Raw genomic sequence first — 17,164 nt, 5'->3', positions numbered from 1 at the left:
CTATCTGTACATGGGAATATGGTTTTTCAGTTGAACTTAAGCAACAAAACAGTTGGCCATTAATTTGGAGTGGAAAAGGCTTCCAAAAGAGGACGCAAGTTTGCCGAATACCCTTAACGCGAAGGCACGGATTTTTTAATGTCAGTCAAACTTTAAAATTGAGATTTTTGAGTGCAGACCTTTATATGCTTGGAACATTTTCTAAAAGATTCTAAAGAGAAACGGATAAGATAATATAAAGATAATTTTTTGTACATTTGAAAAATTCCGGACCATGACTGTATATTGGTATTTTTGTTTTCGTTAGTGTAATGATGTGACAAAGAATGCTTTTAAATAATCATATTTCTAACCAGCTGTTTATTTGAATTTCGTCATGTGTTTTCATAGCCCTTATTTTTGTCGAGTATTATTTTGGACATATTCTTCAGAGATATATGCAAATGTCTTTTTTTGCATTGTTTGATTAATTTTGCCAGCCCGTTTTTGAGACCTTGCATGTATAGTTTTTGGTGCGCCGATTACCAGTTGTTTTTATATTCTCAGTTGTTTTTTTACCAGTTGTCTTTTAAATATTTTAATTGATTTGTGATTTTCTGCACAGCGAAGTTACACTTTAAGATCTGAAGTTTGATAATACGAGCAGTTATTTTTTGACAAAACGTGTATAAAATGGTAGAATTTTTGATTTTGGTAGAATTCAACGGATACATGACAATTTACCCAATTCTATTTGACCCAATGCCATTTTACACAATGCCACTTTACCCAACGTCAACTTACCCAATGCTCTTTGATCTTTTCGTTCAATTATCCGACGTTCTGTTGTGGTAGTTTCATATCAATTCCTACGGTATATAGACATTTATAATCCCATGTTCGGTTGTGATGGTTTCATATCAACTCCCACGGGCTGTTTAATTATAGAGTCGGCTAAATATTCGTTCTGGTAATTTTAAGAATTAGGTAAAATGAAGTTGGCATTGGGTATAATGGCATTGGGTATAATGGAATTGGGTAAATTGCCCTGACACCGAATTTAACACCTGACAAAGTATGCACTGAAATCAAAACTATTAGTTGTTTTCAACGGCTTGGCATTCCGCGTTGTGATTGGCAAGACTTAATATTTCTGTAGAGCTGAAAACGTTGACAAAACGTGAATTCAAATTATTTTGGGCACTATAATTAACTTACACTCTCTGATCCTGATGTTTATGATGATGTGAGCTGTATGTCGACTTAAAGCTAGTTATTATTCAAGTTATTATTCTAGTTATCTGAGCTAATTTATTGCCTTTAGAACTGAAACCGATTCGTTTCTATCTCTAAGGTAAATTAGATCCCCATTGAAGTCAGCTATTTTTGGTAGTTTTGGGTCAGAAATTGTGCTCAGATCTTATTTTATTTGCGGTATTGTGCTACTGGTTTTCCTTAGATTCGCAACTCGCTTAAGCAAATATACAAATGTTCAAAAATTACCTCTGTCCTCGTTCCTTTTTAGTAATCTAATGTATCCTCACAAAATCCAGTGAAGCAAATCCAGTGTTTCTACGGTACGTACTACGAATGCACTGAATGTGGTCATGAGATTGTCATGAATGATAAACAATAGAGAGGACTATTTTTCCAATTGGAAATGTAAGAACAATATTTTAATATAAATTTTTTTAAATTCACAATGTATCAATCTTGATGAAATATTGCGCTTTTGGTGAGGGTTAGTTCAAAGAAGAATCGACAGAAAGAAGAGAGGAGAGAGATGACATGACAGGACAAAATGCAAGAAATCGACGTTAATTTTCTACATATTTTAGGACTGTGAAAAAACTGTTTGAGACTGACATAATTATGCTGGTTTTTATACTCTGAAGAATTATGCATCGAAGCTAATATAAAAAAGTTAAAGCTTTTAGTAATTTAACAATTTCAAAGGCTGCTAACATTGTGAAAGCTTATTGTTAAAGAGCCTTAGAGTTAAGTAAACTTCGCGACAACGAGCAATTCTTTTGTGTTAACCGTGGCTTTTCAACTGAATTTTTAAGTAATGTTTTTATTGCTCTCAGACGAATTTTGTAGCAATTATATTAGTACTGTGGCCTTTTTTATGCAATTTTTCACTCGACCGATTTTTGTGTGACCCATTTGACTTTTAGTCCTCTAAAACGGGATTAACCGGTAGCGCTCGGAGGGCATTAAGTGGCCGAGCAGCTCTCTTAAAGCCTTACACTTTTCTACTCTCTAAGTATGCGATTCACCGCAATTGTTTTGAGTATATTTTTCAGGGTGTGAAGGGTGGTTCTTAGTCTTGAAAGTTTGACCCCCAGTCATCTCGCCCCCAGCCGCCCACCCTTAACCCCCCTCCGTACACCCCCTTCCACCCTCCTCCAACCTTAGAAAATAGTTGGCTTTATATAGGAATAGATCTTTTGAGATTGAGATGGATGAAATCAACTTATGACAGATTGTTTTCCGTTCAGTTTAGCTCTTTGACAAGAAGCATTAAGACCGACAAAAGTTGAGATCTCTAAAATTTTGAACGGATTGTCGAACTAACTGTCAGAAATCTGACTTAAGATTGACTACGCTTAGGATATCCGACAAAACCTATTAAATTGACAAAGCTTATTTGATTTCTATTAATTTTGACCTCGTTGAATAGAATTAAATTTAAAAGCTAACAGTTCGATGGATTGCACACGCATTTTAGGCCGCTATTTGAAATTGTGACTTTGTGCTGACACTTTGTGCCGAAAAAAATGGTTATCTGGACTTAATAATAATGAATTTTTCCAAATACATATCCAGTAAGTCACTTAATGATCACACATTTAATTTAAATCAAGAAGTTATCTGTATTTGGGGAGAACATCAAATAGGACAATGGACCTGTCAGAGTGATGTCTCCTCAGGACAAATTTGAGCTTTATCAGTTTTTGTTCTATCATCGACAACCTCACCATAAAAATTGGTTTTTCCCAAGAACCTCAAGTTAATCAGTGTTTATAATAAAGAAAAGTAAATTTTAAAAAGACCATGAGAAAACCACCAACTACAAAAAAACATTTACCAACTCGCTGCCACCTAGAATAAAGTTATCCTTAAAATCAAGAACTAGCTTTTCTCTCTGACTTAAACCCCAGTAAAATCAGTATTGAACCATAGTATTTCAGTTTTGTATTTTTATTCGTTATTACTATTGATTTTCCCCTATAAATTTCAAATTTATCTTTCAATTTTATCCAGTATAATTTCAAAGCAATCTTTCAATCAAATTGGAGTACGGGTGATCTTATTAATTGCGCACGGAAAATATAAGCAAATTGTTTTTCACCCAGATATAGGGCATTATTGTTCCGACCCCTCTTGAGGGGGGAGGAGGAACTATATACTCAACTGGGTTTTTTTTGTTCAGTCAATTTTGGCCGATCGATGTATTCATCGTAGAGAGTTGAGACTGGTATCATTAGAAAGCTTGTCCAGCGTAGAATATGGAACTAAAAAGATTTTTTTGATTTTCGTTTTTGACAGGGAGATATCGCGGTTTAAATTTTCGATAAAATAGAGTGAATTCCGTTGATTTCATTCACCTTTTTTCGAATTTTTTTTACTACAATTTCGCCAATTTTGATAAAATTTACTAAAATTTTTCATGAAAATATTGTTGATTTTACGTTTAAAGACAAAATACATTATCGGCTATCTTCATTGAATTTTTTGTGTCACAAATTCCGGCTAAAAATTTCACAAAATTCAGATTTTTTTATCAAAAACAGCACGAAATAAGTTTCTTTAGTCCACTCTGATTAAATTTGCAGGAAGTGCACACCCAAACACCACTAACACAATCTTTGTAGAATGAAAAGGGGGCTAATTTCACTTCAACTTCCGTTGAGAGTGCTCTGTAAATGAAAATTTGCCAATTTTTGCTAACTTGATTATCAAAAACCCAGCATTTACTTTTGATTTTTTAACAAACAAAATATCTATATCAATGACATTCCAATAATTAAACATTCCTAATGGACAATCAGCATTAGCAGGACCATTTCTGTACCAATCTTGGACCGTCACAATCCAAAAATAATTCGGATTGTCATCAGTCGGTTTTTTAAAAAAAATACGATCTTTATATTAATTAAATAACAGAACATTTCAAATCAAAGCTCACTATTGATAGGTCCTAATGCCTTCCTAATTAGCTTGAAATTAATTTATCTAGTTGATTACTTGAAAGCCTATGGTCGTTTTGACTTTTAAAATATTTGATTTCAAAAAAAATGGCTTATTGAACTTCGCTTCCATTTTTCTCTTACTTTGGTCAACTTGTAGCTTAGTGTCAGCAATCAAAGAGTGCTCCTCCTTTTTGCTGAATTCAAGTTTAGTCTTTATATTGGTTATACGCCTTAAGTTATGGTGTTCTGGCTTTGATACTACTAGATTTCACAAATTTTTAAAAAATTATTAGGTATATTTCATGTTTTCTAATTTTGTCAAATTATCACGTTATTGTCAGTTCATATATCACAAATTTCAAGTTCAAAATAACGCACAATTTAGAATATTTAAATCCTTAAAGATATAGATTGTGGTTCTTTACCGCTTCAACAATACTTTCTCGAAGAATTTAATTTGGTTTTATTAATTTCGTTTTTAACTGTCGTTTTTACTTTGTCTTTTTAGTCGTATTTAATTTCCTGTACAATGACCCGGTTTGATTGGCTTTTACTTGAAGAGTAGATAAGCCAAAGTTCTGATATTAGAAGACAGATAATGGCTTTCATGACTTTGAAAACAATTGTTTTCCAAAATGAAAAAATAAACATTTCAAATTCGCAATTTCGTTCCTGCTATTGTCTTTTTGTTACCTGGTCTCGTTAATTAAAGGTTAAAGATGACATTATTTTTGTCAGAAGAAGGTGTCAAAAGGGATTGGTGTCACAAAATCTAATTTTTTTATCGAATTCGTTATGAATTTACTGGCTTCGACACGGGTTTTTCACAAAAAAAAGTAAATTAATTTTTGATTTTTGTCATATTTGACGTTCTTTTTGTAGACGTAAGACATGTTCCGGTTAATTGTAGGTCTCGAAGGCTTCTCTTTGAAGAATAAACAAACCTTTTCAATTTCTCCATTTTGTAATTAATGGCCTTCATGTCTTTGGAAATAAATTTTTTTCGATAAAAACAAGTTTTACATAATCTTTCTTTTGTTCTTTTTGGTCTAATTGTTGCCTAGTTTCATTCATGAGAGGGCACTTATTACATTTCAAGGGAAGGTGTTAAATGGGATTGGTGTCACAAAATCTAATGTTTTAGGAGAATTCGTTATGACTTTACTGGCTTCCACGCGTGTTTTTCACAAAAAAAGTAAATGAATTTTTGATTTTTGTCATATTTGACGTTCTTTTTGTAGACGTAAGACATATTCTGGATAATTTAAGGTCTCAAGGGCTTCCTTTGGAAGAATAGACGAACTTATTATCTTTTTCATTTTGTAATTAATGGCTTTCATGTCTTTCGAAATAAATTTTTTTCGAAAGAAAACAAGTATTACATAATTTTGCATTTTTTTCTTTTTTTGTCTAATTGTTGCTTATTTTCATTTATGAGCGGCCAGATAATACAGTATCGTTATTCGACAAAGGTGCAATTGAACATATTTTGGTAGCCAAAGTATGGCTTTACGGCTTCCAAAGCATTTTCTGGCAAGTTTTAATTAATTTTTAGTTTGTTGTCTATTTGTTGTTCTTTGTGTAACTGCATAAAAAATTGAATACCAAGAGTTCTTAATTCCCTTCTATAGAAGCATTGGTGATTGTAAACCTATGGGATATTTTAGTTGATTCCTAATGGTTTTCGTTACTTGGAAATTAATTGTTTTTTTTTTAAATTCAGCGAATTTTCTAACTTTAAAGTTTGTTCTTTTTTGTCTAATTGCTACAAAGCTTTATTATGAACTGGTGAATAACCATTTTTGTCTGGTTAATTACAAGTTATTTTGTTTATTTTCAGTTTTATCTGACGCTATTTTGACTTTGTTATTAAGTTTTGATTTTTAAAACGGACATAAATTTTTTGATGTAATTAATGTTTGTTGTTGTTGTTGTTTGATTTTGCCGTTCGTCTTCGCTCGCTTTCTTAATATCGGCATAGCTCATCAATCTAATGAATCATTCTTTACTCTACTGAGTTATTTTCTTTGGAGGCTATCTTTTTTTTTTGAGAAATACTTGAATTTTTTGTTTTTGTCCATCTGTTCTTCATTTGGTAGACAATTATGCCAAAATTGTGGATGAGCGGGGTCGGAACTTTATGTGCGACCGCACATTACCGAGCCGCCTTGTTATTGTTAAAATTGAGTGTTATCGATTTTCACGCATAACGATTTCCTATGAACCATTTAAAATTGGCTATAATTTAAGGTTAGCCTACAATGGTTCCTCCAATGGTTTCTATATGGTAATAGTTTGAATCTCAGAAATTGTTTCGTGGTCACATGAGTGCAATCGTAACAGCGTCAAGAATGCTGTCTTGCTACGTTTGTATTTCTATCGCTAGTGCCCAGAATTAAGCATGTAAAATAATGCTATGATGAGAGATAAAACGTAATTTGAGAAACTATTATTTGTCATGATTCTATGTTACGAATGTTACCGCGTCAAACTACCGTAATTTCCGTTCAGGAATAAAAGCATTATAGAATTAGTCATAATTTTCAGGTTAAATGGTTGTATTGATCCCTGGACTAAACGTTGGCTTATGTTACTTTACGTGCGGAGCTTATGATGTGATGTCTTGTGCAAAATTATCTGGATAACAACTGTGATTAAAATAGTATACGGTGAGAGAAAGCAAGGATAGCCAGACAAAGTGGATCTTTCAGCCGCCGCCAGGAAGCTGACCTCAGCCCCAGATGTGGCGATCGGAGCCAGCACTGGCCAGACTGCATCAACTGGAGGGGGCATTGGTAGTAATCAACTCCAACCTCAACAATCACAACAGCCTCAAACGGAGTACAGTGTAGTGTCTCTCTTCCCGACAGTCGGTGACGTAGGAGCAACTACAGGGTCTGTTATCCAAACTACAGCCAGCCCCCCAATTGCCATTGGATCCACCACAGGTGTACATATGACTTCGCAGCAGCAAACAAAAAGAATGAAAAAGCGACGAGAGCTGGACGCTCTGATGAAGTCTTCCAGTCGTAATGGATCCCTTAATGGAAGTCCCTTCAACAAGGATTCCGCATCCCTCCTTTTAATCGCCAACTCACAGAGCTCGACCGATGAGGATGAAGATGACGACGAGGTCACCTCAAACCCCCAGCGAGCCCGAAGGAACGGGTCGACCGTAGTGGGCACTAAACCACACCATCATGGCTTCACGGGTAGTGGTCACCATAACGGGTCATGTACAGCTTCTTTCGCATGCTCAATTTTTATATTCACAGCTTGCTTCCTGCTCTGTATTTACTTATTTTGGAATTTGTTAGCCATGCAACACAGATACGATGATCTCAGCAGCCGATTCCTCAAGCTGGAGTCTGACGTGCACACAAATGTAGATGCATTGACTAAGGTCACTCTATCAATGCAGCCTTTAAGGGACCAAATTGGGAACCTAACAGACCAGTCCAAGTCACTCTCAACATCACTCATAGAGGTCAAAGGTCAGGTTACTCAACTACAGAGTAAAGTTGACGACATTGGTCAAGTGTCTCTAATTCAGGATAGTTTTGATCAGTTCAGAACTAGTCTGGCCTCTAACATTAACTCAATTGAAACAAAATTGACCGATATTGAAACCAGTCATGCCAAAGAACGAGAGAAGAGCGAAGAAGCGGGTCTTACAACTGAATGGAAACTGCAACAAGAGTCGGAAATTGCAGATATGAAAACTAAGTTTCTGCTATTGAAAAACAATGTATCGTTACAGGTAACCAGTTCTAAAGCTGATGTGATGAGGCAATTACGTTTGGAACTTTTGAGTAATGTGAGTGGAATCAAACAAACATTCGCCGATCTGGATAAGAACTTGACCGCCGTGAGGCAAGAACTTGAATTGTTGAACAAAACTGTTGAGATGCAGAAGACGAAACTTGAAAACTTTTCGGAAGCTGTAAAAACTGATAAAGAAGATGAAGAAGCAAAAAATGTGGACGAAGAAGATACTAATAAAGCTTCGAATGAAAAGGTTGATGTAAGAGGTGTTGAAGACTCTGATTTGACAGGAGAGAAAGCTCAAAGTATCAAAAATGGCGGAAACCCTGAAACCGCTGGTGAAAATCAAGTTGAAAGAAAAACGGCCGATGAAAATGATGGACATAACGAAGAACAGAACCCAGTGTTGCGACAAAAATCTTCAGACAACAAAACAGATAATAATGAAAGCATTAATAATAGAAAAATTAATGTGAATGAAAATTCCCCCGATAAAAGCGAGGGATCGAAAGTAATCGGAGACGAGGGCGCGAACATCATTAACGGGTTTGGTGGTGGTGTTGGATACAGTTTGAACATTTCAGCAGCTGCAGTTGCTACTCCACATTCCCCTTCAACCAACACCACAACTACAACCACCACCACTACATCATCAGCATCCGATCTGGCTCAACAGCCTCCGGCAGTCGTTGTAGCAGCTGAACAACACAAACAACAGCAGCAACAAGAACAACAACAACAACTAGTGCTGCCCAGGGAGCCGTAGCAATACACCAAAAGCTTTAAAGTGTCATCTGTACTTAGCGAATAAAGAATGTTTATCTGGTAAACTGAGCAGGTTAATTGCAAGTCCTGAAAAGATCCAACGAATGAAATATTTTGCACAACACAAGCCCGAGCGACCGCGCATTTTGTTTGGCTTTTTTTTCAATTGAGAGACGTCAATAATTTTTGTAAAATTGGTACGAATTCAATCAATCTGTTGGACCATATTGTGGAGGCGACTGTGAATCTCAAAAGAAGTCGAAAAAGATATAAGTTTACTCACAAATCATTTTTCTGGCTGGAAAATCTTTGATCCCGAAATTACCTCAGCGTTTCCAGACATTCGAATATTGCTGCCATTGTTTATACATTATCGTGCATCATGTTCTCCGAAAAGAAGATTGCAAATTAGGACTTCTATCCTCGCATACAATTTTCAAAGACGTGTGACACAAATAAATTGGATAAAACGTCAATGCTATCATATTTTCAAATCTGATCAAGGTTCCCCGCCTACATACTAATCAAACTTTAAAAGAAATATTAATCAAAATGAAGCTATATAATATAATGACACCGTTTACAGATGACAAATCGATTGTGAAGCTATCTATTTACGATTTTGAAAAAGGCTTAGTCTGTTTTAACGGGACAGCTTTTTTTTGCAAGACTTGATAATAAATTTCAGTGACATTATAATGCTGCCTATATGATATCTTTCTTCTTCTACCTGTAAATTAGTTGAATTTCAAATGAAACAGAAAATTATATTTGGAGCAATGACTGGTTAAATGGCTATGTAATGGCATGCGTGGTTACAGGAAAAGGAAGAAACGCTTGATAAAAATTGAGTTCTGGTATTTTTCGTTCATGTGCTCTCAAATGTCTCTAATTTGTGCTCAAGAGAGGTGGTCAATGGTGTTCAATTGTGATTCTATGATTTAGGCAGCCTTTAAAGTGATTAAAAGAGTTTTAACAAGTTGACATTATTTTTGTAAGCCCATATGGTTGTAGTGCAAATTTTGAGAAAATAACAATTCATATTTTGTAAATAAAATTTTTATAAATTAACTTTTTTTCTCTTGCCTATACTTAGGTAGGTGACTGGGTCTTGTTAGATGGCTGAGAGAATAAATTGCAAATTGTGCACAAAATAAGTTTGATAAGATTACGTGCTCAGCGTAAACTTGGCTGGAAAGTGGAAGTCTTGAGAATTAAAAGATCGTGTTATTAGAGATACTCAGCTGCAAGAATTTGAGACCAATTGGTGTAGTGGTTAAAATACTAGAATCGCAAGAAAGAGGCTCCGGTTCGAATCCATCACTGCTTAATTTTTTGTTGATGTAGCCGCTTAGAACCCCAAAACCGGAAACTAGTTGGCGTTTATTGGCCCAGAAGCTAGAGACAAGATAGGTGAAACTGAGAAAAGAACCAATGTAAATTTTACGTGATATGAGACTGACAAGATTCGCTTGTTCAACTTAAACTTAGCTAGAGATGAAACCTTGAGGGACAAGAAACAGCATGAAGCTTGTATAAGAGATTCCCAAATTTGAAGAGCTTAAGAATTATCCGTGTAACAGTTAGCGCACAGTTCCAGGCTTGCAAGGAAGATGCTTGTTCGAATCCGGTTGTGGTCGTTTTTTAAACAAAAGTTGCTCCTGTTTACACTCCCGACCAAGTGAAATGGTGACCCTTTTTATCTGTGATTTGGACACTCTTAAAACCAGCAGCTGAAATCTGAAACGGAATAGCTGGAGGGAAAACACTCAATGCATATCTGAGTTATCAAATTTTATGAAAGACGCTGTCTGTCTTAATTTGGTGCAATTACTATTATTAAGTTCTCTCGAACGTAGATTAAGCAGTTACTGTAAACGTGTGTTTTTTACGCAACGGTTTGGCCGTTTTTGTGCTTTTGTTCTAGAACATTCTTTCGCTGTCTAGTGACTCCGCCATTTTTGCGTGATATGATATGCTCTCATTCCGTAAATAAGTCTCTTGCAATTAAAGGTTATTGTTACTGCGATAACAAAGCCCGTAAAGCTGGGTGTTTAAACCACCAGACTACCATCCGGGAGGGTGCAGGTTCGTACATCTCACCTGATGGGTTTTTTCGCTCCCATAAAGTGATCTAGCTTTCGCTCCCTGAATCAAATCCACGTCTCTGTCGTTCAAGAACAATTTGTCCGATATTAGCCAGTTTGTTATTCCACGTTTAGCTTTGATTTCTCAAAACTTCTGATGTTGTAACTGCGAAATGAAATTCCTTCGTTCATTGACAAAAAGGATTCGATTTCGAGTAATTTGCTCTCTGAATGTTATGATTTGCTCTCAGAAGAAGTCTGTAGCAGTTATATTGCCCTGTGCTCTTTTCATTGCGATTTTTGGCTTGACTGATTTTTCGTTTGACCCATTTAACTTTTCGTCCTCAAGAACAGAAAAGGTAGCGCTCGTAGGGCATTAAGTTCTCTTAGAGCCCTAAGCTTTACTATACTCTAAGAATGCGATTCACCAAAACTGTTTGAGAAGACAATATCATGGCGTGAAAGACGATTCTTAGTCTTGAAAGTTTCACCCCCCACCCACCCCTCAGTCCCCCCCCACCCTATGTATGTGTGTGTGTGGGGGGATTGGATAAATTCCCTAACAGGCTTAAAATGAGGTAATGCTAAATGTGTAAATAAAAAACGAGACCGATTTCGTTGCACTTATTTGATTTTAAGCAATGAACTGCCGCCAATTGAGTTCAACTTACTGGAAAGTCAAAACGGTCAATCAAAAATTTTGCATAAAAAGACAGACAATTACAATAATTGGGCCAAACTTCGTTCGAGAGCAACTAATTAGATAAAAGGGCTTGCAATGAAAAGTCGCGAAAAAGTGGCTCTGTAATGCTTGACTATGTTAGCGTTTTTATCTATTGCCTTTAATCTTTGTGTGTTTCAGATGCGCTGTGCGCCCTATGCCTTTTCAGTGTTGAACACAACTGCTCTTTGTTTTACAAATGGGTTGAGAACAGAACTAAGACACAAACCAAATAGCTGCTCCCAACTCATTCCTCAGTTTTACAGAAGACACTTGTCGAATTATTCACTGCAAGATGGTCCCTTTAGACAATACACGGAGACGCGTCTCATTGGCTTCTCAGTTGAACAGATGTATGACATTGCTTCTAATATTCAACACTACCATAAGTTTGTCCCATGGTGTAAAAAGTCACAGCTGCATCGGAGGATAAGTGAGACGGAGGCTGATTGGCTGCTCGAAGTTGGATTTCCGCCAGTTCTGGAGAGGTATGACGAATTGACCAGCAAATTTCGGGTAATTTCTGCCCCCTCCTTCCTTCCCCCCCCCCCTCCCTCAGCTTAGATGACGTACAACTTTAACGTCCCCCCCCCCAGCTCATTTGTTTTTTTTTACATAGGAATGTGCTATATATCAACACAAAATGTAATTGGGGGGACATAAAAACACTGGGGTGGGGATGTGGGGACAGAATAGAACCCAAATTTCACACTTGGACGGTTTGGACACTTGGAAGCGAACAAAAAATATTTAATTTTTACGAGCTAAAAAAGCAATCCTTGTCTCTAGCAGAAAACTTATATTTAAGCGGCTAAGATTTTTTGGTCCATTTAGAAGTTTTGCCCAATAAGCTAAGTTCACTGATCGTTGCGTAAACATGAAATTTCATTCTTTTCTAATTTCAAGAGCCGATTTTTTCTAATAGGGATGTACAGTACTATCTTGTATTGTCGTTTCGTAGATCTGATGTAATTTGACGTAGTTCGGAACTCAAGTTTTCTTGGCGCATAGTTGCCAATTTCATCTGTGAAAAAACCGTGAGCATTGATCTAGATTTCATAAAGGTTTTTTTTCTGTTGCAGGTACGTTTCTAGAGTAACGTGTAACGAGCCAAACTATGTCAAGTCACAATGTTCAGATGGAAAGACTCTTCAGTATTTAGAAAATATTTGGGTTTTCAGACCAGGGGAAGGCGACCAATCAGACTCCTCGTCTTGTTTACTGGAGTTCTACGTCGGCTTCCAATTCACAAATCTGTTTTACACTAAATTGTCTTCTTTATTTTTTGCACAAGTTGTCAACCAGATGACCAATGCATTCGAAAGACGTGCTGTTACTCTCTACGGGCAGCCGTCATGCGAGTCTAGGACTGTGCGAAAATTAACTAGATAATAATAGTTAATATTTCGGATCTTTTTTGTCTGTTTGCAACCCCGCCCCAAATGTGTACTCTTTCTTTGGTCCTTAGAGATCCATTGGTTGTCGAAAAAAATAGTCGCATAAAACGATTCCTATAAGAGATAAGTCCCAAAGTAGTAAAAACACGCATTATTATTTGTCGCACTACATTTATAAGTAAGCATAATTAATTTATGTCTTAATTTCAAAATTTTGCTGCATCATTAAATTGTCAGTGCCGTTTGTGAATAATTGTATATGTAAGTGTATGAAATGCAAAGAATGTGGCAAAACACTTATAAGTGTGGGGTTAAAATGGACGGGAGGTGAGGGCATGAAAAGAAAAGATCCAATATTTTCCAACAGTACAATATCAATTACCTCAGACGAATTATTAGTTTTAGAAAGTAACCAATTTTGTTGAATTGAGAATTTCTTGGCCTTCTATTTACGGCGATAAGGAATCAAGTTTCTTGAGCGTAGTTGAAAACTGTGCGTTACCAATATTGTCGGCTGATAAATTTTAACGTCATCTAGTTACTTATCTAGTTATTGAATATTACCACACGGTTGTTATCGCCACCGAGAAGTTATCAAACTCCGAGGCGAAGCCGAGGTGTTACGATAACTTCGAGGGCGATACCAACTGTGTATTAATTTGTTTAATCAACACCTGTTGCGATCATGTTTGTTTTTTTAGACTACAAGTTTATCAAACAAAGTTTTCATCATTAGACTACGAGTTTATCACCACTCTTTTATTGCCACTGTTTGTTTAGTAACAATGGCGATAAAAGAGTGTGATAAACTCGTAGTCTAATGCGGAAGTGTTTTTCCAGTGTCGATCGGGCATTAAAACTTATTACACTGGCAGTTTATTTAACTGCTATTATCGCAACAGGTGTTGATTAAATTAGTTAAATCTCTAGTTTTTTAACTAGGTCCAGAAGCCTTCAGGCTTGTGAAAAAAACCACACGCAGTAAGGAATCTTTTGACAATGTGTGTGTTTTATTTTATTCTAATATTTCAATTATTCAGTAAACGTAGATGTGAATTAAAAATTACTCCATAGAAAGCAACCGGCACCTAAAATTTCAGTACGCTGAAATTTTTTTCTATTAGGGATTGTCTATCCTTTTCTAGCCTTCGATTATAGCTATCATTCTGGTGCAAATAGAGTATTTGATCGAGTGTTTTTATTTGCAAGTGCTCTCGAATGAAGTTTGATGCAATTAATGTTTTCTTTTGATTTCTCTTCTCGGGTGACTTTTTAACCCTGATTTTTTTTTCGATTTTTGGGTGTTTTGATTTTCGAGCATTCAGAAATTAAGTCTGGCTAAAATAAGTGTTAAAATAAAAGCGAGTTTGAGTGAGGCAGTATATAGCCAGTATAGTGCAGTGGTCAGTGGGCGAGACGCTCAACCCGTGACTGGTCGGAATTTTGCATCATAAAAGTTTATCTAGCCTCGCCAGTTGATCGAGAGAAACTCGTCCGGCGTTAGTCGGTTTGTTTGTTATTAACAACCATGCTTTAAGTTGTAAGCGTGTTTTGACAACGTTGTCAGTGAGTGAGGTCACCTACTTGTTTAGCTGGAATCATGTTTTCCTGAAATAATGTTTCGCTTGAATCCTTTGTTTCTTTGGAACCTTTTTTCTTCGCTGGAATCATACTCTGTTTGTTTGTGTGAGGTATTATGTTTATATTTACAGTAGTATTACTCAGACCGGAGTGTTGATTTGAAGAAGGCAACTGACTCAGATTGATTTTTTGGCAAGGAACTACTTGACTTTGTTTGAAGAATATATGTGTGATTGCGTATTATTGTATTGTTTTGTATTGTAAGTTCAAATTCTTTAATGCGGAGTTAGATTTATATACAAAGTTTGTATCTGTGATTTTTTGACATTTTTTTATTGGAAGCGGTTTTTGAGGGAAGGGTGACTTGTGGTGAGTTCATTCAATTGAAATGGGATGATTTGTAGCTTGTTATTCCGTCCCGAATGTTAATTTCAGAAAAGATCATTGTGGTTCGAGCGAGCTCACTTCTTTCTCGTGCCAATAAATTAACTGTATGTGGATTTCGCAGAGAAGGTGCGGTTGTAGAAATGATGTTTAATATGCAGTGCAAATGTTACTGATGCTTGACAATGGAGCTGACCGCTGTGCGAATATGACACAATGGTTCTACAACGAATTGGTCGTCTAATGATGAACTTAAATTTGCAGACTGAATCGTTACGTAAAAACTAATCTACTAGAGCTATGATTGCAACAGATAAATGTTAACTGAGAAATCGTAAGGTAAAGACCACCAATCCTTCTGGTTAGGCAACTAATGTATCACTGGTTAGAACGCTTTGACTAATTCTTTGAGAAATGATAACAACGAGCTTCGGTCTTTTATAACTATGAAAGATGTTTTAATAGATGATTTTTAAACCAGTCAAAAGACCAGACAACACCAAGTAAATCTATTTCGTTCATACCACATCTTTCCTTTGTTTGATTTTTTTAAAAAGTGAGTTAAATGCAGTATGCTTCCAACCATGTTCTATTAATTGTTCTAGATCGGCGCCTAATCCTGTTCCAGGTGCATCACATTTGATTCACATGCCGGGTGATTAGTTATAATGATAATTTTCTGTTGATGTTGCGATTTTATCGTCAATTTAGGTTAAGTGATTGTTGTGTTCTTGTCCCAGTAAAATGTTGTTTTTGAGCTATGGTCTAAGTTGGTGACAAAGCTGTGCTAGAGTTGGTACTTGTTTGCTAACATGATGCGCAAACTACAAAAAACAACCTTACTTTTTGGTTTTGTTATTGCGGGAACTGAGGATGTTTATAATTCGATCACCTAAATACCAGTTTAAAATGGATGCATTCATTTTCAGACGCTGCAAAATTGCGTTTAGGTTAATTGATTCGCAAGTTGTTTTCATCTAGTTTTTTGAGCAGGTCAAAAATCTGGTTATTAAGTATCATCAAAGAAGCAATAGGTATTTTTATGACCTATAAAAGCATAATCCATCGCTTCTGGAAATTCTCTGGGGATGTCTGTTTAACCATAGAAAACTGTTTTAAAACCAAATCTGCATGTGGACTCGCCAAAATTGATCTTGAAGTTGCAATGTTGTGCTGTTACAGGGTGTAATTTTAGTTGACTATAGGCATAATTTTTGATTAAATAATAAGCACAAAACGCCCTGTCCCCGTCCCATAATTTGCAAATTTTTTTTGTGAAGTTTGACTTTAACGACATATATATTGTCTTTTCAGTGCGATTGAAGAGTTTTTGGTTTTTTTTAGCTATTGAATCTTTAATAGGAAATTGTGTAATCCTGTTGGCATATCTAACTTGAAATGAAGTGCTTTATTGAACAATGGATAAACCAAGGGCAATGATCAAATAGCCACTATTTAACGGCCTTAAACCATTGGGAATAGTTATTACCGTGTCGTGCATCGTGTCGTCGCTACACGAGATTGGTTAATTTTGTGACCAATTCTTTTTTGTTAATTTTGTGAAAACGTTGTTAGTTTTCGTTCTAGAGGTTCTTCTAAACAAATTGGTTCCCCGCAATCAATTGCAAGGTAGTACGTGTGTAAGGTACAAACTATCCCTTAATTAACCATCAAGGTTTTCTTGGTGCGATCTTCCTAGTTGAATTGTTCAATCCAAGCAATGAAATCATCATCTGAATCGTCAATGCGTGACTTGTATTATTGCTGATTGAAATTTGTTATACAATTGACTGCATTATCCTCACATATTTGTTCTTTTGAAATTTTGGTTAATGTACGAGTGTTACTTCTATTTGAGTTTAAACTCAAATAGAAGTAACACTCGTACATAAAACAAAATTTGTAGTTTGGGTTTTTTGACATAATTGAACAAAATGGTTTTGATTTCCACAAATTTGGCCAGGCTTTTCTTTTGATAGGCATACTGATTTATGGGTTTTAAGCCATTGTTGACCACAATTTCCGAATTTTTCAGACTGTCTATCAATTTGATTTTGTACGTCTAGTATCTGTCGTGTTATCTGCTCCTTGAAAACAACAAGGCGGCTCGTTAATGTGCGTTCGCACATGATGTTCCGACCCGAGCTCATCTACATTTTTGACTAAAATGTCAACCAAATCAAGAGATAACAAAAATAGATGTTTGAGTTTAAAACAATCGTTACACATTCTATCTACTAATTGAATTACTAATGCCATGCTTCATTACAGCACCAACGTGACCTGACA

At 35.9% G+C, this 17,164-nt stretch overlaps 1 protein-coding gene across 1 annotated transcript; it reads left to right on the top strand.

The window, feature by feature from the left end:
- Positions 1 to 11,626: 11,626 nt before the first annotated feature.
- On the top strand, positions 11,627 to 13,358 carry LOC142337328 (coenzyme Q-binding protein COQ10 homolog, mitochondrial-like). The gene is made up of 2 exons (XM_075386535.1): positions 11,627 to 12,001; positions 12,596 to 13,358. The coding sequence occupies exons 1-2, from the start codon at positions 11,655 to 11,657 to the stop codon at positions 12,903 to 12,905; spliced, it is 657 nt and encodes a 218-aa protein (XP_075242650.1). The 5' UTR covers positions 11,627 to 11,654; the 3' UTR covers positions 12,906 to 13,358.
- Positions 13,359 to 17,164: the final 3,806 nt, after the last annotated feature.

This window comes from Convolutriloba macropyga, chromosome 3 (assembly GCF_964194025.1).
Source record: "Convolutriloba macropyga chromosome 3, txConMacr16.3, whole genome shotgun sequence".
Classification (NCBI taxonomy): Eukaryota; Metazoa; Xenacoelomorpha; order Acoela; family Convolutidae; genus Convolutriloba; species Convolutriloba macropyga.
The sequence above is the reverse complement of the archived record's forward strand: the minus strand, read 5'-3'. Positions and strand labels throughout refer to the sequence as shown.

Bases quoted from the DNA above. Each gene is read 5' to 3' on its own strand.
- LOC142337328 (XM_075386535.1), top strand. From the start codon at position 11,655: ATGCGCTGTGCGCCCTATGCCTTTTCAGTGTTGAACACAACTGCTCTT. The intron at 12,002-12,595 runs GTATGACGAATT...TTTCTGTTGCAG, and splicing joins TTTCCGCCAGTTCTGGAGAG to GTACGTTTCTAGAGTAACGT.